Raw genomic sequence first — 25,636 nt, 5'->3', positions numbered from 1 at the left:
ACTAGCGTTGGTTGTCAAGCAATGCTAGGGGAACAAACACAGACACGCAAACACACACACACACACATATATATATATATACATATATACGACAGGCTTCTTTCAGTTTCCGTCTACCAAATCCACTCACAAGGCATTGGTCGGCCCGGGGCTATAGCAGAAGACACTTGCCCAAGATGCCATGCAGTGGGACTGAACCCAGGACCATGTGGTTGGTTAGCAAGCTACTTACCACACAGCCACTCCTGCATGTCACCTTAAGATAGTGTCTTCTCCTATGACCTCAAACTGATCAAGGCCCTATGAGTGAAACTGGTAGAGGAAACTGTATAGAATTCCATCATGTGAATGTCAATTAGTATTCTATCTTTGCATGACACTATCTGAGCAAAACAGTTATGTGGTGTTTACATTCCCTATAAGCAATGTATTGTAGCTGTATGTTTTTAAAGGCCAGTGAAATAAAAAGTTTTTAGGATGTAGTTATGTAGGCAAGATCAGAGGTTGTGAGATGTAATTTTTGAGGCGTCTGTGAAGGTTTGTATTTACATATAGTTCATAGTTAAGATAGAGTGAAATACAAGACGCTTTCCTTGTTATGAACAGCGATTATATCTTACTGCTGTTTGAAGGACAGTAGATTGTCGTGTCTCCATTGGTAGGTCTTTGTTCATAGAAGCTTTATAATGATAATAATGAAATTATTGTATACAGTGCTCAGGTGCACCACAACAACTTTAGCATGAGATGTCTGAGTTGCTTAGTCAGTTAAAGAGGAGTGTAGAGTGGCAGCATTAGCATGGAAATGGGTGTGGCAGCAATAAGATCTCTGATGTATAGGAGGTATACTATGAGGGGCGTTCAATAAGTAATGCCCCTGACCCACTTCCCATAGCAGTAGAGCAACGAAACTTGGCACAGTTATTAGTTTTTTTCTACATAGGAACCACCCAGAGTTACGCATTTCTCCCATCGTTTGATGCAGCTCTGGAGACCGTTTTTGTAGAAGACCCCCAGCTTGGTCCTCCAACCACGACATGACTTCAGAAATCAAGGCTGCATCATCTGGGAAACGCTTTCCTTTCAAAAACAACTTCATGGCTGGGAAGAGGTGAAAATCAGAAGGTGCAAGGTCAGGAGAGTAGGGGGGATGGGGGGAGAGTTCATAACCACACGCCTGTGCTTCTGATCTGGTGACACGCAAGTTATGGACTGGAGCGTTGTCCTGCAGGAGGAGGATGCCTTTGCTGATCTTGCCCCGCCTCTTAATTTTGATAGCTTCTCTTAATTTCCTCAAAAGTGAAACATAATAGGCTCCTGTAATTGTGGTATCCTTTGTCAAGAAATCTGTCATCACTACTCCGTCCTGGTTCCAGAAGACTCTGAGCATGACCTTGCCAGTGGAGGGCTGCACCCTTGCCTTCTTTGGAGGAGGTGAGTCACGGTGCTTCCACTGCATTGACTGGGCTTTGGTCTCTGGATCATAGTGATGGACCCAGGTTTCATCCTGTGTAATCAGTCTTTTCAAAAATTTTGACTCATCTTTTTGGTGCATCTCCAAATTCATCCTGTAAGAGTACAGTATTTCTCCTTGTACTTGCTATAGTGAAGTCAACTATCTATGCATGACCACACACATCAATATATGACTAAATCAATGTGCATTAATGATATACACTACCACAAAAATGAGTGCCTTTCTGTGTTGCTATGTGAGCCAAATGATGGGGGAAAAAAACTTCTTAAACCACACAGCCACACATATATACACGTACATCATACATATAAAAATATTTGTGTGTGTGTATATATGTATGTATATATTTATTTATAGCTTTCTCTTTTTTTTTTATATTGTTTCCTTTATTTTGTGAATTAGTCGTATACCGTTGGACATGGAATTTGGGTACGAATATCTTTGAATTTGTATTAACCTGTTTGAAGTAACCTATGCACCCAGATTCACATACACATTAATTAAAATAAAGAAAATCCACTCACCTACCATAAACCACCTGAGTTGAAGTTCATCATAATATATTATAATAGTCTGTTCAATAATTATTTTTAATGGCTTTATTATGATTATTATTAAGTAAGGTGGCGCCAAGGATGAAGCATTAGCATATTGGGCCAAATGCTTAGTGACATTTTGTCTGGCTCTGTATTCTGAGTTCAAATTCTGTCAAGGTCAACTTTGCCTTTCATATTTTCAGGATTGGTAAAATAAATATCAGTTGAGCACTTGGGTTGATGTAATCGATTTACACCCTCCCCTAAAATTGTTGGCCTTGTGCCAAAATTTGAAATATCAGGAAAAATGCCTTGTAGTATTTCTTCCCTCTCTTTTTTATTTCTGAGTTCAACTTTGCCTTTCATTCGAGTGCTGGGGATTATGGTATCAACAAGCCAACTCTCCCAAATTTCAAGCTTTTTGCCTATGCTAGAAATAATTAAAGTTATTAGGTGATACCAAGTTGTAGAGAGCTGAACTAATTTGTCTTGTAGTATTAGGTACAACCACTATTAACTTTTGAGTTCACATAGTTCATCTCTTTTTTTACACTTCCTCAAATTGTAAATGTAAGAAATTATTATCTCTTATATAAAATCCGTTCTGTCTGTGTGTGTGTGGCTTCTAGGATCTTGGAAACCCTTCATCCGATTGCAGTATTAGGGCGTGTATAAGTCTTGAAAAAATTACAAAAATCGATTCCAGGTGAGAATGTGATCGATAAAGCCATGGGAAATCATTTTTCTTTGGAATAGAAAAAGTCTATCTTTATTTCTTCTTTTGCTGGTGTCTCAAATTTAGGTTAAATCAGTGTTTCTCAACGGGAAGGCCTATGGGACGATCAGTTGTTTTAAGAAAATTTGGTTTAAATGTTTGACAACTCAGCACCGTCCATTGGAGGTGGGGCGTTTTGCTCGTAAGTAATATTATTATTAAAGCTAAGGTGACAAGCTGGCAGAATCATTAGGCATTCCAGGCAAAATGCTCAGTCACATTTCATCCATCTACATGTCCTGAGTTCAAATTCTGCTGAGGTTGACTTTGCTTTTCAGCCTTTTGGGGGTTAATAAAATAAGTACAAGTTGAGGACTAGGGTCGATGTAGTCGACTTATCTCTTTCCCTAAACTTGCTGGCCTTGTGCCAAAATTTGAAACCAATATTATTATTAGAGGTGAAATATAAAAAAACAAGTGATTTATGATTTTTTTTTTAAAGGTATTTTATGTTTCATGTTCACATTCCGCCAAAATTGACACAATCTTCCATCCCTCTGCAGGGGTGATAGTGTAAATATTAAGTACCACCTTAGAGTCAATTCAATTTTCATTTCTTTTTTTCCTTTTCAACAATTCTCTTCTGTATAGCATATCAGTCACTCCACACCCAAGTGTCTACGGTTCCTTTGGATCATATTTTTGTAGTTTGTTGCATAAAAGATGGTTACTAGCCTCTGGGACAACTTTCTCCCATCTTTTGGAGGAAGAGGGCACTGAGTGGGTCACCCTACAATTCATTTACAGCACAATATAGCTGATACTGAGGGAGAGAGTGAAGTGGGAATAAGAGTTTACAATAGTGTTTGGTTTGTGCTTTATGAAGCCCAGAAGGATGAAAGCAAAGTCAGCCTTGGCGGGATTTGACCTGTTAAAGTCAGTGATGACCTCAGCTGGATTTAAACTCAAAATGTAAAATATAGTTGAATAGTCTCTCCTGGCACACGTGCCGGTGGCACGTAAAAAGCACCATCCGATCGTGGCTGTTGCCAGCCTCGCCTGGCCCCCGTGCCGGTGGCATGTAAAAAGCACCATCCGTCCGTGGCCATTTTGCCAGCTCCGTCTGGCACCTGTGCAGGTGGCACGTAAAAAGCACCCACTACACTCACGGAGTGGTTGGCGTTAGGAAGGGCATCCAGCCGTAGAAACACTGCCAGATCAGACTGGGCCTGATGCAGCCTTCTGGCTTCACAGACCCCAGTTGAACCGTCCAACCCATGCTAGCATGGAAAGCAGACGCTAAACGATGATGATGATGATAGAACCATCAGAATCTTGGTCAAAATACTTCGTAATATTTGGTTATTTCTCTTTACCATCTAAGTTTAAGTAACTCTGGGGTGCTCCATTCCAAACATACACTTCACACCACAGGGCACTGGGTAGCCCTGAATAGTTATGGTTTAATACCTGAAACTTGTAAATGGGGAAAGTTTTCAAGTCAGTTGTAAACATAAAATATATGTAGATTAATTGTTCATAATAACTGTTAATATATATTTGTTATTATTAAAACATTTTTTTTCTTTTCCTTTAAGTAACATCCTGTTTATAATTAATAACAGTGCCAAAATTAAGAACTTCAGCACTCAAAACACGTAAAAAATGCTTTTGTTTAACCTAGTACTAGATTTTATCGATTTGGTAATTCTTGTATGCAACTTCTCTGTTGTCTCTTGTTATTATTTTGCATGCTTTTTCAGTTAAACCAATTCTTTCCTGTTACCTAATCACATATACTGAAGCCAGCAGTGAAAAATAGCTGTTTTGATTCTCAGTGACAAAAATATTTCCCATTAGTTTGTCTGTAACATATTGGTAATTCTGAGAGAAGGAACTTTTAAGAGATATCTTGTGTACTTATTTGTAAAGATAAATCATAAATACATTATTTTATAGGACGTGTGGGGGTGGGGTACAAGCTGAGGTTAATAGTCTATGAATTAGTTGTTAATTTATTTTCTATTTTAGTTAAGAACTTTTGAGTTATTTAGGTAAGTAGATAAGATATTATACAGAGCATGTTTTCAAATGCTTCGTAACAAGCATTTTGATGTGTTCTTGTAGACTTAATTTGTTGCCCAGTTTAACACCACCACCTCACTTGTTAAAGCTTTTAGTGGTATCCATTCTGTTGCAGGCATTCAAACATAGTCTTTGGTCTGGGGTTACCAAGATCTTCCTTTCTTGTATGCCATTAGTACTGTTCTTCCTCTTCTGATTAAATTATTGAGAAAAACAAGTATTTAGTCCTAAATCAACCTTGGTCAGTCTGACCTTTGATCAAAGACATTTAAGCCACAATCATCTTCTCTTTTATTTTTTAAAAGTAGTATACTCAAGACTACATAATCCATGATGTTAAGACATGAGTTGAGGGAGATTTGACTGCTAGTTCTAACAGGCCAAGCAACCATCTAGAAACCTCAAATTAATGAGTCTGTTATATACTTCACTTGACCTAGCTTTTCAAAATACGTACTTGAAGTTCTTCAGGAGATGCTTTTGATAGACTAGTACCCCATCTTGGAAGGATTTGTCTATAGCACTATAACTGGAATTAATGAGAATTTCAGAAATTCATGACTAGATTTTTGAAGTCTTTGCTTGGTAATTAATATTTTGATAATTAAATTTTCATCTACTATAAATTCCTAGATAGCATGCAGCTGTCTGATTTTTATTTTTTTTGTTGTTCATAACTTAGAGTATTTAAACAAGTATAAGTGAATACCAGAATTAGTATTGGGCTTGCAGCTTCTAAATCCTAAAGTACCTCTGATTTTATGGTGTCATGTGAATTAGAAATAAACAACTCTTTCATTTGACTTGCACACCAGTCGAGTACTGATATGGTATAATTGCCAAGTGATCTGCAGAATGAGTGTATTGCCTAAATCATATTATGAAATCCCTATAGTAGAATTGCATTCAAGATCTATAAACAATTAGTCAAAAGCTAAATCCACTTCATGGTCTATAAGAGACTTCTGTTATATTGTGTTAGTATCAGTTTTTCTTATTCGTAAATTTTTTAGTAGGGTGGAAGGTGAATGGAATTGAGTAATTGGTTCTAGATGTATAATTATAATTGTTTTAATCCTAGTGGGTTACACAGTTATTGTGGTTTCACTGCTGGCATTAGTAACTTGTACCATTAGCAATATAGACTGTAAAATAGTGTACTCTGTTGTAACATAGCTGTTGTGCACTGCTTTGTTATTCACTGTTGTCTTATTTTTCTGTGTTTATTGTGTTTATTTTTCGAAATTATATTTGAAGATATATTGTTTCTGTAAGAAAAATAAACTCTTTATGTGTGTTGTATATCAGGTGTGCAGAATTAAATTTTTGGACCCATAATATCATACAGCTGACAGTATGGCTGGCTTCTTTGCCAGTGGATTGAACAGAATCATTGATCAGAATCTACTCACTTCTAACATTAGAGTGTATAGCAAAAGATGGTGACATTTGCTTTCTCAGTAAACAAATGCTCTGCTCTGTAGTGCAGCATACTTGTGACAACCAGAGGAATGCTGATCCTCAATAAGATGTGATGTAAGAGCAAATTGGCAATAAGCAATATGGGAAGGCCATCCAATCCAAGCCAACTTGGAAAAACATGCTAAAACAATGATGATGTATTTATGTCTTATAAGTATGTTTTACATGCATATGTGATACACACACATAGATGAATGATATATATGCCTGTGTATTCACTTATTCAAAGCCAAAGCTTCTGACTACAAAGTCAGAAAACAGCACAGCTCCCATGACTTTCGAAAACATTTTTTCACGCTCAGGGTTGCTGAAGCATGGAATAAACTGCCTGCGTCAGTTGTTGACTGCCATGACACTGCATCCTTTAAGGCCCTCATGCTTTCCGAAATCCGCCGAAACTACACCTGATTATATATACACTTTAGATGAGTTGTAGTGCACCTGAGCACTGTACACAATTATTATTATTATTTTAATCCATTGTTACTCCAGATGTTATGTTCTATCATCTTGGTTGCTGAATAGTATTTTGAAGTTTGTACCTTTGCCTACTTTGATGCCATTGATCTGTTGGTGGTTGACCTGAAAAAAGAACTGCTGTAATTATGTGTTCTAGCAATAGCCACTTTTAGTCAAGAATGGGATTTTATTCCACTTGTATTTATAAGTGGTTCTTTAGCAGTTGTATATTTATATCTTCATTTTGATATTGGTTACATCTGCTAGAAATAAGAACCAAATCTTCCACAAATTACACCCTTAGTTTCTTAGAAAAGTAGTATTATAATGTTTCAGGAGTTCACTGTGCCTCAAAAAAAATTTGGATGGTCACAGCTGAAATGACTTTGATTGACAGCAAATATACTTTATCAGGGCTGACCTGAGACTAGACTAAAATCATATATAGACAATCACTGTATTTGTGTGAAATATACATAAGAGTTGATAATTCTGGAAAATACTTTTTGCCGAGTAGTTACATATCAGAACAGGAGATTGGAAAACAATTTTGTATTATCTATTCACCATTACACATTTTATTTGCTAATAGGAATTACAAAATTATATGATTCTAATTTCTAATTGGCAGTGTCTTTACTCTTTTACTTGTTTCAGTCATTTGACTGCGGCCATGCTGGAGCACCGCCTTTAATCGAGCAACTCGACCCCGTGACTTATTCTTTTGTAAGCCCAGTACTTATTCTATCGGTCTCTTTTGCCGAACCGCTAACTAACGGGGACATAAACACACCAGCATCAGTTGTCATGCAATGCTAGGGGGACAAACACATACACGTATATATATATATGACGGGATTCTTTCAGTTTCCATCTACCAAATCCACTCACAAGGCTTTGGTCAGCCCGAGGCTATAGTAGAAGACACTTGCCCAAGGTGCCACGCAGTGGGACTGAACCCGGAACCATGTGGTTGGTAAACAAGCTACTTACCACATAGCCACTCCTGCGCATATTTCTCCTACATGTAGAATTTTGCAACTACCATTAGCAAATGAAACCTGTGTAATGATGAATAAATAATACCAAAAAACTTATCCATTCTTTTATTTTGATGTGTGTGTGTGGTGTGTGTGCTGTAAAATTCAAGTTGATTGGGACTTCAAGTTTCTTTTATTTGCTTGTTCATTGAGATTGAATTGGCCAACAGGTGCCAGTCAAATTTCACTTTACTCTGTGTTGAATCACCCTAGTAGTAAATGTTCAGTTATTATTCTTAAAATAACTTTATCTAATATTTACATGTACACAATACAATTTGTACTATGGTTGTGTTAATAGTCTAAACCTGTAACATTTTTGTTGAGATTTTAAAGTTTGTTTTATTATCAATATCACATTTTCTGACATCCAGAGACAATATATAGTGTAAACATTCAAATATCACTTCTTTCCCAAATTCTGCTGCATTTCACATGGAAGGTCCTCCAAAGTTGTCATGATATATACATTAATCTACCATTTTTTTTTTTTTTTTTAATTTTAGTCTGAAAATTTCAATTTATATGCCAGAAAATACAGTATATTTTCTTGTTCTTTAAGTAACTCATTTCTAACTTTGCTATGAATTCTAGACTTGATGATCCTGTCCAGTCTCGAGAAATGATACGTTTAGAACAAGATATCTTCGTACCATTAGCAGGAAGTGGAAAATTGTTTATTTGCCACACCAACAAATTCTGGAGTCAAATAAAATCAGCTGGGTATGTCGTTTTTCTATATGTTCCTTTCATTTCACAGATAATATTATTTATTAACTATTTTCTTATTCAAAAAAAAAAAAAACAATTTGATTCCTCAGTTGAACTGAAGAGAATATAGTCACTAAAACTACCAAGTCAGTGTTGGTATTAATTGGATAGGATATAACTGATACACTGTTATTTATATCTAATTCTGAACTAAGAAAATGACAAGATATCAGAGGTTTTTAGAGGATATGACGTGAATTAGTGATACCAAACTAGATGAAAAATCACCATGAGTGAGTAATGGATAGAAATTGATTACAAAGGTGGCGAGCTGGCAGAAATGTTAGCATGCCAGGCGAAATGCTTCGTCTGAGTTCAAATTCTGCCAAGGTCAACTTTGCCTTTCATCCTTTCGGGGTTGATTAAATAAGTACCAGTTACACACTGGGGGTCGATATAATCGACTTAATCCCTTTGTCTGTCCTTGTTTGTCCCCTCTGTGTTTAGACCCTTGTGGGCAATAAAGAAATAAGAAATTGGTTACAAAATCAGTCCAGACAGACCTTAAAGCTTCAGAGGTTCAATTGAAATTACATGAGAGTAAATCTTGTAAGCAGATACTGTTTTATTTTAAATCCGACCAATATTTATACCATCATGGAAAAATAGATGTGGAAACCAATGATGCTGAGGAGGGTATTTTAATTACTGGTTATGGTAAATAAGAAACTCCAGAATTTATGGTTCTGTAATTCAAAAAAGGTAGGAAATTATTTGAAGGAAAAGCTGTTGGATTATCCGTTTAATTTGTTCCTACATTATTTTTTCTTGTGCCAGTGCCACGTAAAAGTGTCCGTGCGGGTGCCATGTAAAAATGCCCCTGCCAGTGTCATGTAAAAGCCCTTTTGTCAGTGCCATGTAAAAGCACCCAGTACACTCTGTAAAGTGGTTGGCATCAGGAAGGGCATCCAGCCATAGAAACTATGTCAAAAGAAGCAAATGAAGCCTGGGCAGCTCTCTACCATACCAGTTCCTGTCAAAACTGTCCAACCCATACCAGCATTGAGAATGGATGTTAAAAGATGATGATGGTTTCCTTTCTACTTTTTGTCAATACTTAATCTGAACATCCTACTTGCTCAGCCTCAAATGTAACTGAATGTGTAACTGATGTAAGAATGTGATTGCTTTGTGGCAGCTGCTGACCATGTCTATGTAGTAAGAACCAGGAGATTAGGGAGTTCTGTTTTACCTAATAATTATTACACTGATATATCTCAGAGAGGAATGGCATATCTCTCTTCTCAGTTATTTCTGTTACTTCTCTAATGAAAGAGTCCTCCTATATTGTGTTTGGAATTGAATGGGATAGATGGATACCTTTTCCATTGTTTACTAGTTGAAATGGAAATATATAAAGCAAAGTAAATACAAATAACAAAAACCAATGGAAGTCCAAGGGATGTTCACAGTTAATATTATTTGATTGACATTCAAAGAAAGAAAATAAAGTTGTAGAATTAAAGTATAACATTTTCAACATAGTCTTTCATCAGATACTAGAGGAAAGTCCAGAAGAGGGGAAAGGAGCTAGAAAAAGAGATCTCACTTCCTATCTCTCCTGGACTTTCCTCTAGTATCCATCAAAGGATTATGTCTGAAATGTTAAACTTTTACTCTATAACTATTTTCCTTCTTTGAGCACCAGCCTAACAATACTATTAAGAACTGTGAATATCCTTTGGAATTTTGTTGGTCTTTGTTGTTTGTATTTACTTTGCGTTATATATATAGAATGAATAAAAGTTTATATAAACACAGTATAAGAAGAATTTTTAGTGTTGTCAAGGAAATAACTTCTGTAGTGGTGATGCCATGATAAAGTGCACTCAATATACCTGTGAATTATTTAATGTTTGGAAAGGAAATCAGCCTGCCGAGAGCAGAAACTCCAAATAAGGAATAAGACCACAGCAACCTGCCCGACCCAATGCATATCAGAATGGAATGCAAATGTAAAATGATGAGGACATGATGAGAATGGTTAGTATGTCAGAGTGAAAATTTCATGTTCCCAGATTAGGTAGTTATTTCCCAAAGTTAGACCAAACGAAGTATATGGAATTGAAGAGTTCAGTGCCAAAAACAATTAAAATCCTTACAGTAGATGAGAAATTTTTCATTTTTGGATTTGGTTTGCAAGATTCTTTATATGAGTTCGTGTGTTGAAGCATATTCTGTTGTGTCTGGGGAGAGTCATTCTCTTTTAATGCCTTATTATTTAACACACTCACCGGTGAAATTTCCACTTATTTTTTTATTTTCCTAAAATCCACTTATTTCTTATTTTTATTTTCTAAAATTTTCGTTGCGTCTTGCAACCTTTTCAATAGTCTTGACCCTTACCGGTGAGTGTGTTAAATAATAAGGCACTAAAAGAGAATGACTCTCTCCAGACAACAGATTAGAAATTCTTTCCTAAGTTGAGAGATTTAGCCACACAACAGTTTGGTTTTCATTAAACATTTCACGGTACCCTATATGTTGATGCTACAATTGTTTGCCTTGTTTGTTGTTAACATGTTCTTCTGTCTCGTTTTTTTCTAGAGCTGCTATATATGCAAATCGCCATTATCTTGCCATTTACAACAAAACCCACCCAGACAGGTTGGCTGTGAATTCAGAAGATTCTCCAAAAATCATTGGTGATGTCTATATCCACCCTACTGCTCAAGTAGACCCTACATGTGTTGTAAGTTATTGAGGTTTGCTTCCATTTCTCAGTGCTGTTGCTGCTACTTTTGTTATTATTTTTTTGTTTTTCCTTAATTAATTATTTTGTTGTTTTAGTGATTAGTTCCATATTCTTTTTATTAAACATCTCATGCTAGACAAAGTTAAAAGAGTTCGTTCACCAAACTTTCTTCCTTATGATTTTGAATTAACCATTAATCTCCTGATGTGTGTCATTGAATAAAATTAAGCTTTCAGTTAACCAGCACTGCAGTCTAGTTTCAGATTTCAGTTGAACGCCTGGCCTCCGTGCTGGTGGCACATAAAAAGCACCACCCGATCATGGCCATTTGCCAGCCTCGTCTGGCACCTGTGCCGGTGGCATGTAAAAAGTATCTACTACACTCATGGAGTGGTTGGCGTTAGGAAAGGCATCCAGCCGTAGAAACATTGCCAGATCAGACTGGGCCTGGTGCAGCCTTCTGGCTTCCCAGACCCCAGTTGCACCGTCCAACCCATGCCAGCATGGAAAGCGGACGCTAAACGGTGATGATGAGACCTTACCTTTTCATCACTAACATCCTTCCCTCCATCTATAATGATAGATACTCCATAATGTTCCTAAGAATAGGTCTTATGTTACTTACATTGACTTACAGATTTGAAACAATTGATACGTAATCTTGTTCCAACTATTATTAAATTGGAAAAAATGAAAAATTAGGCAGCATAAGAAATATAACAGGAAAACTCTTAACATTGTTTGCATTTGCCCATGGTTTAAAGATGAAATTACTGCTAGAGTTAGTATGGCTTCTATTGTACTATTAACGTTGAGGTTTTTGTTGGTTCTACATTTCAGTCAGTTCTTTTTGCTCATTATTTAGATGTATTTCTCAAAAACAAGTTTAAATAAAATTTCAATGATTCACAAGGTTCATAAGATACAGGTGGGAGAGGAACATAGTATGACACCAGGTTTAACATCTATTTAGTTTAATGCCTTGATCAAAGTCTATTCTGTTGCAAACGTTCTGAGATTCAGACTTGGCATTGGTCACATCAATCTCATTTGTCTGGCAGTGCTTTAAATATCTTATTCATAGGGAGATTGACAGTGCCTAACGTAATTTTTTTTTTTTAAATGTCATGTCATGATTTGTTATATACCTTTTTATCAATTGAATTTGGAAACTGAGGAATCTGTTAAGGCAGTGTCTTATATTTACACTACTCATCTTCCAATTTATATCTTTCTCTCTTCGCTAGGTTGGACCAAATGTGACAATTGGTAAAAATGTGAAAGTGAAAGCTGGTGTCCGATTACGTGAATCAATTATTTTGGAAGATGCAGTTCTCCAGGTAAGTACTTTTAGTTTGTGTCTGTGTGAAGGCATGGCCATGTGGTTAGGTAAGGAGCTCAACTGGGGACTATGTGATTTTGACTCCAGTCTCACTGCATGGCACTTTAAGTGTACTCTGCCATAGCTCTAGTAAGTACCTTGTAAGTGAATTCACTTATTGTGTAGAAGCCTGTTGTGTGTGTGTGTGTTTTCCCCCCGACTTCCATTTGACATCCAGTGTTAGAGTGTTTGCATAAATGTTAGCTGTTCAGCAAAACAGACCAATGCAATATGTACCAAACTTAAAAATTAGTACTGGGGGTTGATTCATTTGACTAAACTCTTCAAGGAAGTGTCCCAGCAGGCTGCAGTTCAATGACTGAAACAATAGAAAAGACATATAAATGTACACACATGTGAGCAGGCATATATATACATCAACATCAAAATAAATATCAAATGGAAATTGCAGTTGTGATACCTGTGCTGGTGGCACGTAAAAAGCACCCACTACACTCATGGAGTGGTTGGTGTTAGGAAGGGCATCCAGCTGTAGAAACACTGCCAGATCAGTCTGGAGCCTGGTGCAGCCTCCTGGCTTCCCAGACCCCAGTCGAACCGTCCAACCCATGCTAGCATGGAAAACGGACGTTAAGCAATGATGATGATGATATATATGTATATATATATATATATATATATACACACACACACATATATAAACATAACTAACTTGGTGCAGAATAAATATTGCAGGAGACCTCGTTCAAAGAGCACCAGTTTTTGCATTTTCTCACTTGTGTTTACACACATACAAATGACAAAGTTCTACATTGTTTCTGTCTGCTGATTTCCACTCGCAAGGTATTGCTTAACTCAATGGTAAAAGACATTTGCCCATGGTGCCATGCACTGTGATCGAGCCAAGAACTATGTAGTTGCAAAGTGAACTTCCTAACCATTGCAGTTCTTCAAGTGTTCCTTACTATTTTAAATGTTTAGTTCTGCTGTGAAGGAAATTAAATGAATATTTTCAAATCTGTGTTTGCTTAACCCTTTAGCATTCAGATTTCTTTGTCAAATGTAATGTTTATTTATTCACATTGTTTTCAATTAATCATTCATTATCTCATAGCTTCAAGATTTCAGCGACGTGGTAGTTTATTTTTATTATAACATTGTAAAGTAGGTGCAAGATGTTGTTGGATCAGGCCAGTTTAAACATTAAAATGTCAGAATAGTTTGGCCAGATATGGCTGGTTTAAATGCTAAATGTTTAAATTTCTAAATACAATCTACTTGAGGTTGTCCATGTTGATATGCTCATATTTAACTTAAAATCACATTATTACATGCCTTAAATCTCAGCAATCAGGACATCTAGAAAAATCTAGATATGTTTTATTATATCATCATCATCACGTGACCGACCAGTCCATCAGATGTAGTTACACATCACTGGTCACAATGCGTTCGCATTGTTTTAGCCTTCAAATGACGCCACCCCGCTGGCTAAGCAAGCAGGCCAACAGGAGAAAGAGTGGTGAAAGAGTACAGCAGGGATCACCACCTCTTGCCGGAGCCTCATGGAGCTTTTAGGTGTTTTCACTCAATAAACATTCACAACGCTCGGTCTGGGAATCGAAACCGCGATCCTACGACCGCGAGTACGCTGCCCTAACCACTAGGCCATTGCGCCTTCACATGTTTTATTATATATTAGCAGTAATTTCTTGTGTTCATTAACTTTCTGTGCTATGATCTTTTTAAATGTAAGATCATGAAATTAAAGACCCAATTTGAAATGTAATATTTAAAAAATTTTTATATAGATTTCTATATAAGTTCATACATTACTTAGCTCTCTGTTATCTCAACAGGACCACAGTTGTATTCTGTACAGTATTGTCGGTTGGAACAGTATCGTAGGAGCTTGGAGCCGAGTTGAAGGCACTCCTAATGACCCGAATCCAAACAAACCCTTTGCAAAGCTTGATATCCCAGCCTTATTTACAGATGATGGTAGACTGAATCCTTCCATAACAGTCATAGGTAAATATCTTTTATAATAATCAATCTTGGCTTTTTGTTCTTTACTTCATTTAAATTTACTATTTTAAGGAAATTTAGTTTTATTGAGAAAGAAATTAAACTATATGCATAAAAAAATCATTTTATGTCCAATTTTCTATACTTGCATGGGTCAGGTGGAATTTGTTGAGGCAGATTTTCTATGGCCAGACACCTTTCCTGTTGCTAACCCTCACCTCTTTCCAAGCCAAGTAATATTTTCACTCAAACTGGAAACATCACTTATACGACAGTGATGCTTGCTTACAATCATCACATGATGTTGAGACAAGAGCATGCAACACACATGCAGAACAGGCTTCCCTCAGTTTCTGTTTCCCAAATCCACTCAGTTAGGAAGCAAGCTTCTTAACCATACAGTCACACCTGTGCCTTATGTGAAACCTCATGGAGGAGATGACGAAAGACTAAGATGACTGGTGATAACTGGTTATCAAGAAGACTTGCCCACCTCAGTGAAACAGATTCTGGAAGCCTAATGTGCACAACTGCCACCCATTTTCCCCTTCTAGTCATTCCTACCATTTATCATCTAAATATTCTGCTGCTGTAATTAAATATCATTAGAACTGCACACTTCACTAACTTTTCTCTGATAAACTTATCCTTCTTACTAATCCATACCATTTCACTTGTTGTCCATCTTTCATTCTTAATATCAACAATATACAAAAAATTTGAGTCGCCAAATTTTCTCTCCTTTACCATCATACACCTCTCCCTATCTCTTACAACCTATCAGATGTCTCTCCCTTTTTCTCCCTTCTTCTCCCTGCTATTCTGCTGCCCTTAATTTTTTTAATCCCACCATTTTTTTCTGCTGCCAGTAATCTTCTCACTCCACCTCTCAGCTCTTGTATCATTAGTCACCCCTCCAACTTATCATCCCTCAACATTTGTTCTTCATTATATTCACCCTAAAATGGCAAGCTGGCAGAATTGTTAGCACGCCGGGCAAAATGCTTAGCGGTATTTTGTCCACCTTTACATTCTGAGTTCAAATTCCACCGAGGTCGACTTTGCCTTTCTTCCTTTCAGAGTCGATAAATTAAGTACCAGTGAAACACTGGGGTCGATGTAATCGACTAGTCCCTTTCCCCAAAATTTTCAGGGCCTTGTGCCTAGAGTAGAAATAATTATATACACCCTGTCAGCCATTCTTTAACTATCTCTCATTCTCCCTTACACTCTTACCACTACCCATCCACACACTTCTGCTCTCCTTGTATCTTTATGGTCCACCCTGACACCTCGTCACCACTATTATTTTCTTTCCTGCTTGACCCACCTTCTCTTTCATAATGTGAGAAGCTGTGTAGTTCTTCTACAGTAAGAAACCTGTTCTTTTCTAGCCCCTTCTGTCACACTATCACCCCTTATTCTATAGTATAAAGTCACCTCCCTCACTACTGTAACCCCACTCAGTTGAAAGCCTTCTTAGTTTTGCAGGGTATGTGGTAACCTCACTAGTGCTAGTGCCACTTTACATGCTGTAAAGTGGTTGGCATTGGGAAGGGCATCAAGCTATAGAAAATTTGCCCCAATAAACTCAAATACATGGAAAAGCAGATGTTAAATCAGTGGTGATATATACATTGCATAGTTTATACTTTGAGGTGAATTTTGAAAAAGCACTTTGATTTTGCCATCTTTGCTATATTGTCTGTTTGAAACCTAATATTCAGCCTCATACAGCTAAAAGCTAAAGGTGCATGGCTTAGTGGTTATGGTATTCGGCTCACGATTGTAAGTTCATGAATTCGATACCTGGTGACGTGTTGTGTCCTTGAGCAAGTCACTTTATTACACATTGCTCCAGTCCGCTCAACTGGCAAAAATGAGTAGTACTTGATTTTTCAAAGGCCAATTTTGTCATACTGAATTTCCCTGAGAACTACATTAAGGGTCTGTGTGTCTGTGGAGTGCTCAGCCATATGCACGTTAATTTCATGAGCAGGCTGTTCTGTTGATCGGATCAACCAGAACCCTCGTTCTGGGTGCCAGTAATCGGTTACAGCTGAAAGAAATATAAAAATACAGATATTCAATAGCTGTAGGAACAAAACGAATGATAAATGTAGTATTGGATCATTAACATTTCATGTGTTCCACTACACTTAATTCTGTGTCTCAATTCACCCAGCACATTAGAAGTACTTATTAGGAATAAACGATAAACGTCACCCTTTTCAAGCCTAGCCAGGCTCATGAGCCCGGTTTCTGTGGCATATGTGTTCCCCCCAGCTGGATGGGACACCAATCCATCGCAGCATTACTCAAGAAACAGAAAGAGGGAGTGAGAGAAAGATGTGGCAAAAGAGTACAACAGGGGTCGCCTTACCCCCTACCGGAGCCTCGTGGAGCTTTTAGGTGTTTTTGCTAAATAAACACACACAATGCCTGGTCTGGGAATCAAAACTGCGATCCTCCGACCGCGAGTCCGCTGCCCTAACCACTGGGCCATTGCACCTCCATCTTATTAGGAATAGCCTATTAGAATCATCTGGTGGATGGACATTTATCTGTCATTTGCATAACACTGTGCTGATCACATGCTTAGTTATTTAACTCTTTAGTGTTCAGGTTATTCTGTCGAATTATTCACATTGTTACTTATTCACATTGTTTTGAATTATTCATGCCATATTTTGTTACTTTGAGATTTTGATGAATTAACTGTTAATTTTGAGAATTATATTGTGAGGTTGGTGCGAGAGGCCAAATTTGGTCATTTTGAACATAAAACAGGTAGAATATCGTGGCTGGTTTAAATGCTAAAAGGTTAAAACTATATAGCTCAAATATTGTGACAGTTTTATCATCATTATTTTAATGTCCATGCTGGCATGGATCAGAGGAAACTTACTGGAGCAGTACACAATTTCAAGACAAGGAGAAATCATGAATACATACACAATCATCCACAGACTCACACATAACAGGCTTGTGTTTCCATCTATGATCTTCACTCACAAAATATTATCTAGCCCAAAACCAGACAATTGCTTAAAATGTTATGCAGCAGATAACCCTAACGGTTTGCATCCAGGTTGAAGGCATCTCTAATATGCTAATTCAAACAAACCTTCTGTTGTCTGTTTTGTTGAAAATTTATCTTGCAAAAGGTGCCTCTGCTAGTCTGATTTTGTTTTTTAATCTTTTACAGGTTCTAAGGTTCATATCCCTCCAGAAGTGATCATTTTGAATTCTATAGTTCTTCCTGACAAAGATTTAAATTCAAGTTACAAGAATCAAATTATTTTGTAAAAGTTGGAAAAATAAGCTCTGCTCTATTGATTTTTTTTTCTTCCTATTCTTTTATTCTTGTACTTGTTTCAGTCATTTGACTGTGGCCATGCTGGAGTACCGCCTTAAAGGGTTTTGGTTGATGAAATCAACTCCTGGATTTGTTCTTTGTAAGCCTAGTATGTATTGCATTGGTCTTTTGCCAAATCACTAAGTTATGGGGACATAAACACATCATCAATTGTCAAGTGATGGTGGGGGACAAACATACACACACACACAAATATATACACATATATGACAGGCTTCTTTTAGTTTCTATCTACCAAATCCATTACAAGGCTATGGTAGAAGATACTAGCCCAAGGTGCCATGCAGTGGGACTGAACCCAGAACAATGTGGTTGGGAAGCAAACTTCTTACCACACAGCCACGCATTTTTAATTAATAATTGTTAACTAAATCAAAGAAAATTTGTAAAATAACTTCAAAATTGAAGAAAATTTTGTAAACTTTTGAAGGGTAAAATGATAAATGATGATGAAACCACATTCCACATAATGATAATTAAAGAGAGTTGGTTGGGAGTAGGATATGTAAATATGAATTAGTGCAAAGACCTAGCATTTCAGTGTTTTGGAAAGTTACACAATAAATTACCTGGATTTGAACTCCAAATTTATTTAAATTAGTGTCTGATACTGGAACTATTTACTTGTTTTTAGCTCTACAACTAAGTAATTTTTAAACAAATTATAGTAACACTATAATTTGTTTAAAAATTACTTAGTTGTAGAGCTAAAGTTAAGGTTTGATTTAATAAGTAAAATAATTCTTGTTGGGAAAATTCAAGAAAATAGAAATATTAAATATGAATTTGAAATTTTGTGTGACAAAAATAAAAGTATTTTCAAACTATTCTTTACTTTGTTATTATTCATGCTTTTGATACCACCCAGTCTAAGACTGCTTCTGCTTCTATGATACAAACTTCATGTTTAAAGAGATCTAAATTAAAACCTTTCTAAATTTCATGTTGATCTATGATACAAACACCAGGTTAATAATAGCAAAGTTACTTTCCTAAATTCTTTATCATTTTCAAAATTAACTGAAACAAAAGCAATGTATTTCAACAGAAATATAGTAACAAAAGTGTTAAGAGTAGAGAGGATTGGCCGAATTATTAGAGGGTTGGAAAAAATACCTTGTGGAATTTCCTCTGAGTTCCAATCCTGTCATGCTCAACTTTGCTTTTCATCCTTTTTTGGAGTCAATAAAATAAATTCTAGTCAAGTACAGAGATCAATGTAATCAACTTTCTTCCTCCATTTTTGATTAAGGGCAGGAAATAATTGGCAGAATCTTCTGAGTGTTGGAAAAATTTCTTGGTGGCATTTCTTTTGCTTCTTTATGGTCTGGGCTTAAAACCTGGTGGGGTCAACAAAATGAGTATCATTCATGTACTGGGGTTGATGGTATCGACTTACCTCTCTCTTCAAAACTGCTGGCCTTGTCTTCTAAATCAGAACCAATTATCATTAAGGGTGGCAGACTGGCAGAATCATTAGAGAATCAGGTAAAATGCATTGTGGTATTTGTTCCAGTTCTGAATTCAAATCCTACCATAGTCAACTTCCATTAAAATAAAGTATCAGCTGAGATGGAGATGATTTCACGGTTGGTATGTTTAGCTGGCAGAAACGTTAGCACACCGGGCGAAATGCGTAGCCATATTTCGTCTGCTGTTACATTCTGAGTTCAAATTCCGCCGAGGTCGACTTTGCCTTTCATCCTTTCGGGGTCGATTAAATAAGTACCAGTTACGCATTGGGGTCGATATAACCAACTTAATCCGTCTGTCTGTCCTTGTTTGTTTCTTCTGTGTTTAGCCCCTTGTGGGTAGTAAAGAAATAGGTATGTTTACACAATGGCAAAGCGTGGTGTTGGAAATAAAGCAAGCTTCAAAAATGAAAGCTGGCTCAACAGAAGTAGTTCTTACTGTACTGTCTTGGTTGAAGTGTGGAGAGCTCGGCAATGGACCTGAAAAAAACAATTTGGAAGATGTAGGAGTTAATTATGTTTCATTTCCATTCAGTTCTGGGAGAAGGAAACCACTATTCATGAGTTACCACTAACCACTGGGAAATCATTCCATCCATACCTCCGTACCCTTAAACAAACAGAAAGAATCAGTACTTCAAACAATTGTGATAACTCCCATGGCTGAAAGCTTGCTTAGAGTGTTTACATTAGAATGAACTTTGATGATGGCACTGTAGGGTGAGGAGGTGAGGTTATACAAGGCAGCATGTTGAGCCTGTCACCCCACCAAAAAACAGATTTGTATATTTTATTATCTCACCAGCACGAGAGGTTTTCTTACTGGACTTGAAGAGTTCTCTCTGCCCTCTTTTTTGGCAATTAGCAGCTTCAAATAATGAGTTTTCTCTATATGTTACCTTTACTGCAGTTGTGAACTATCATAAAATTTAACAGATATTTAAATAATAAATGAAAGAAGTTGTGATTTAAAGAATTGGTAGAGCAACAGATAAAATTCCTTGCAGCCTTTATTTACAGCCCTTTATGTTTTCAGTTCATATCTCCCCAACAAGGTTGCTTTTGCCTTTCATCCTTCCAGATTCAATGAAATAGAAGTACTGGGAGGAAGGAGAAATTAGCAACTATACCCATCCCCACAAAAAAAAAAAATCACTCTTGGTCTTGTTAAAACCAATAATTATGAAGCAACAGTAACAAAGGAGAAAAAGCCGAACAGCTCCTGAGTATTATTTAGTTGGCTACCAAACTGAGTTAAAATCCTGAAAGAGTGAGGGTTTGCTTTTTAATGGGGACAAAATAAGTACTAAGATAATTTCAGTAGGTTGTGCTTCTGCCTTAAAAATTATAGGAAGAAGCCAAAATTTTCCAAGCCAATAAGGAAACCTCTAAAATGGTGACTCACCTGCTAGAAATAGCATCAAATCTCCTGCATATCACATTCTATCATCATAAAAAAGAAAATGAACAAAATGGTTATGGTTGAAATTGTCACTTTTGTTTAATGGGTACTGATATGTTAGTATGATGTTAGGTTGTGTGCCATCCTATAAATAAACCGAAACCAACATCATTTAAATGCTTATTTTTACAAAAGCATATTACAATATTTACAGGTTTTCAAAGTTGCTTGCCAGTAGTGTATAGTGATGTGCTAGAACAAATGTAGTTCATAGCTACATTAAAAACAGACAAGAGTAGTTTCACACGAGAGGCAGGAATAATGCTCTGCTCATCATAGTTAAAATTCCTTTCACCCAGGGCTGAGCTACAACTAAGGAAACTTGTCTGTTTAAAGGGCTTGTTGTCTGTGCATCTGAAGTGTACTTCTGGTTTGGTCTTGACTAACAATTGGCTGGCTACTTATTTGTATGGTGACAGGTGAGGATATTGTGTTCATGGTACATGCTTGAAAAGGTGCAATGATGACAAAGTAAAAGGCGGTGAGCTGGCCGAAACGTTAGCACGCTGGCCGAAATGCGTAGCCGTATTTCGTCTGCCATTACGTTCTGAGTTCAAATTCCGCCGAGGTCGACTTTGCCTTTCATCCTTTCGGGGTTGATAAATTAAGTACCAGTTACACACTGGGATCGATCTAATCAACTTAATCCGTTTGTCTGTCCTTGTTTGTCCCCTCTGTGTTTAGCCCCTTGTGAGTAGTAAAGAAATAGATGAGAAAGTAATTCTTTTAAACAGGGGTCGTGCACGGATCAAGAATCCTGTGTTCATCTATATTCTCTGAACCTTCTTGAACCTCTACACTGATTCAGGTTCTCTTTCATTTTTATAGCTCCCTTTTCACACAAGAACAACTAAAACGTGATAGAACATTCAGCAATAGGAGTGATATTCCAGCATGCTGATTGGTTAGTATTCAGGGCGAGTTACTTGATCTAAGTTTGGTCTGAACCTAGTTACTAAAGCAGTAAGGTTTTGATTTCAGGTTTAAGGAAAAGTTATTAAGAGTTACTCTGCTGTTTCACCCATTTTCAGATGCATCCTTAACATTGATGGTTGATGCATTCGATGTAGGGGTTGGTGGAGTTTTGCAACAGTTTGTTTTTAATGCATGGCAACCACTTACCTTTTTTTCTGAACACCTCAAACCAGCAGAGTCAAGCTGTAGTATCTTTAGTAGAGAATTTCTGGCTGCTTATTTAGCTGGTAAACATTTCTGCCATTTTCTTGAGGGTCAACATTTTACAATTTTCACTGACCAAATACTGTTGACCTTTGCTCTACGGTTGGAAACAAATAAATATTCTTTCAAAGATTTACTACATTTGGATTTCATTTCACAATATACTGTGGATCTTCAATATATCAAGAGTGCAGAGAATTCTACAGCTGATGCTTTATCTCTCGTACATATTAATGCTTTACATACTACTGATTCCTTTGACTTACAACAAATTGCACTGAATCAGGAACAATGAGCATGAATTTTCACATCTTCAGTTGTTGGACCCACCTTCTTTGGGCCTCTGTCTACTGCCACTACACTCTATAGATTTTTATAATTGGTGTGATGTTTCTACTGGATTTTCTAGACCTTTCATTCCTAAGAGTTATAGATGAACATTTTTTCGGTTCTTCATAATTTATCTCATCCTGGTATTGTGGTAACAGCTAAATTAATTTCAAGTCATTTTGTTTGGCTCAGTATGCAAAAAGATGTTTGAAATTGGGCCCACACTTGCATAGGGGAAGCTTGGGAGAGTTGAGCCACAACAACTTTCCCTAAATCCATAAATTATAAAAAGTAATTACTGCCACCTATTGGAAGACCTAGAAACGTTTCTGCTGACCTAATACATTTAACAGGTGTAAGCAGTTTATACAGATATTTTTTGAAAAAATTCAATTTTTACACCAAAAAGTAAAAGTTAGGCTTGAAGGTAAGCATGTTCATATTCCTGTAGTAGTATGTAGCATTCTGATTGAATGCATTTTGTCATATACCTATATCATTTCTCTATCACTGTGATCAATAAAAAAAACCGTGTGACTAACGTTACAGTTACAATGATGCATGAAGTTAAGATGGAAAGAAATGGGAAGAGTTGGGACAGCCATGTATGGGAGAGTTGAGCAGTGTCCCAACTCTCCCTTTATTAATGTGTGGTGAAAAAACAATTTTAACCTGTTAATTTTATTACTTCCTGTGGTCATCATCATCATTTAACGTCCACTTTCCATGCTGGCATGGGTTGGACGGTTCAACTGGGGTCTGGGAAGCCAGAAGGCTGCACCAGGCCAGTCAGATCTGGCAGTGTTTCTACAGCTGGATGCCCTTCCTAACGCCAACCACTCCGTGAGTGTAGTGGGTGCTTTTTACGTGCCACCGGCACGGGGACCAGACGAAGCTGGCAACGGCCTAAATAGCAAAAACTCTGGTAACTGTTAATGAGTTGTGTTTGCTTTCAAGATTAAGTGCCTTGAAGCTAAACTGCATAGGGCTTCAATTCAACATAAAGGATTAAATTTTGATCTACTTGCTTTTGTACTGGCCAAAATTTGCACATGTATTGGCTTTTTCAGATTCCTTGGAAATATGTCCAGATGAACAATCGTGAGGCTACAGAAGATGATGTAAGTAGGGCCAGAGATCGCATCAGGGAAGGATGCAGTATCCGTGCTGCAGCTAAAGATTTCAGTATAGCAAGAATGACACTAAAAATATATATAGACAAATGCAATCAACAAAATGACGAGCAAAACAAAGTGCTTGGGTTCAAAAATTGCAGGATAAAAAATAAGACATTTTCATCAGAGATGGAAGCTGAGTTATTGACTCACATAAATACATTAGCCAAGCAGTTCCACAGACTCACATGAAATAAATTCTGTAAGTTGATAGTGGAATATCCATTAAGAAACAATGTTATGGTCTTTGATTCTTGGCAACAAAACAGAATGACTGGCAAGCATCTTTGGATATCCTTTAGAAAAAGAAACCATCTAGTAATTCAAACACCAGAGGCTACATTCCTTGCTAGAGCAAGTGCGTTCAATTGCTATAACGTTGGAAAGTTTTATGATGACTTAAAGAGTGTTATGGACTTGCACAAATTTGGATGCCATGACATTTATAACGTAGATGAAACTGGGTGCGCAACTATGCAGCAACCTGAAAATATCATTGCTGCACAGAGAATGAAACAAGTAGGACCTTTAACTTCCAGCAAGAGAGGACAACTTGTAACAGTTGTGTATGCAGTTAATGCAGCAGGAAGTGTTGTTCCACCACTGCTGACCTTCCCATGGGAAAACTATAGGGATTATTTTATCAAAAGTGGTCCTGCAGGCTGTGTCGAAGGAGCCAATTCCAGTGGATGGATTAATGAAGATCTGTTTGTGACTTATTTAAAACACTTTACAGCTTACACCAGGTACAGCAATGAGAAGAAAGTGTTGTTAATTTTGGACAATCACAAAACTATTGACTTGGCCAAGAAAAATGGAGTGATATTATTCACAATCCCACCTCGCACAAGCCACAAGCTCTGACTGTTGAATGGGAGCTGCTATAAGCCATTCAAGACAGCATATAGTTGAGCAGTTGATAATTGGGTGCATTCCCACCCTGGTAAGTCGACTACAATATATGACATTCCTGAGCTTGTTTCACATGCTCAGATACATGGCCTTGCTGCTCAAAACATTATCTCTGGGTTTCAACGAACAGGAAATTATCCCTTTAACCAAGATGTGTTCTGCGAGACAGAGTTTGCACCTGCGGTAGTAACAAATCAAGATCTTCCAGCATCATCTCATGAAAACCAAGCAGATGTTCTCAAATCAAGTTTTAAAGAAACACTAGATTCTTATTCTATGACAGAGTCACTCAACATTTCACAGGGACCATCAACTTCCACCAAAACTACTTCTCAGAATGCTGAATGAAGTAAAGTTCTCAATGCTTCAAAATAAAGTACAAATCATTTATAAGTAGTTATGTAAATGCTTCATCTTAGTGTACAATCAATTAAAATAACACTTATCCCAAGTCCCCCTATGTCTCAACTCAACCCTATACATGTCCCAAATCTCACCACCCGTTGGGAAGGATGGGTCAAATCATTACCCATTAAAAAGTGTGCTCTCTGTTTCAGTTTACACCCATTTGAAACTATATCCTTGGCATATATACGTTACAAGTCTATGAATGTTACAAGTTGGTAAAGAATTCTTTCTTATGCATGGAGAGTCTGCATCATATTGAAATGTAAAAAATGACTCAATCTCTCCCAAGCTTCCCCTATCATGCCAGAAAACTAAAGTTCAACACCTTTGGGCACTTTTGCTACTCCAGATGCATGTTTTAAACACATTCACATCGATATCATTGGTCCTTTGCCACCAGCTCAAGATAATATATATTTATTGATCTGCAGAGATCGTTTTTCTAGATGGCCTGAAGCTGTACCTATCAAGGACATTTCATCTCTTTCTATTGCAAAGGCTAGGTGGATTTCGTGTTTTGGTGCTCTCCTCTCAATAACTACTGATAGAGGTTGACAATTTGAATGCACTTTCAAACTTGCTGGGTTGGCAGCAAATCTGTACCGCTGCATACCACCCCATGTCTAATGAGATGATAAAGCATTTTCACCATCAATAGAAAGCAGCTCTATACATCTATCCCAAGTCAG

At 37.1% G+C, this 25,636-nt stretch overlaps 2 protein-coding genes across 4 annotated transcripts in view; both read left to right on the top strand.

Annotated features, from left to right (window-relative positions):
* LOC115218463 (mannose-1-phosphate guanyltransferase alpha-A) overlaps positions 1 to 17,945 on the top strand; it is a 42,307-nt gene extending 24,362 nt beyond the window's left edge. The window contains exons 7-12 of one of the 3 annotated variants that reach the window (XM_036498759.1): positions 4,327 to 4,386; positions 8,389 to 8,517; positions 11,113 to 11,257; positions 12,508 to 12,600; positions 14,462 to 14,633; positions 17,839 to 17,945. In XM_036498759.1, the coding sequence (XP_036354652.1) occupies positions 4,327 to 4,386; positions 8,389 to 8,517; positions 11,113 to 11,257; positions 12,508 to 12,600; positions 14,462 to 14,633; positions 17,839 to 17,939 (700 nt within the window). In that variant the 3' untranslated portion in view covers positions 17,940 to 17,945. Of the gene's footprint in view, positions 1 to 1,879; positions 1,907 to 4,326; positions 4,387 to 8,388; positions 8,518 to 11,112; positions 11,258 to 12,507; positions 12,601 to 14,461; positions 14,634 to 17,838 lie in introns of all 3 variants that reach the window. The other 2 variants (XM_036498774.1, XM_029788298.2) reach the window with 2 other exon arrangements.
* A 6,156-nt stretch (positions 17,946 to 24,101) lies between these two features.
* On the top strand, positions 24,102 to 24,491 carry LOC115228071. The gene has a single exon (XM_029798997.1). The coding sequence runs from the start codon at positions 24,102 to 24,104 to the stop codon at positions 24,489 to 24,491; it is 390 nt and encodes a 129-aa protein (XP_029654857.1).
* Positions 24,492 to 25,636: the final 1,145 nt, after the last annotated feature.

The sequence above is a fragment of the Octopus sinensis genome, linkage group LG1, assembly GCF_006345805.1.
Source record: "Octopus sinensis linkage group LG1, ASM634580v1, whole genome shotgun sequence".
Classification (NCBI taxonomy): Eukaryota; Metazoa; Mollusca; class Cephalopoda; order Octopoda; family Octopodidae; genus Octopus; species Octopus sinensis.
This window is presented reverse-complemented; position numbering and strand designations above follow the sequence as displayed.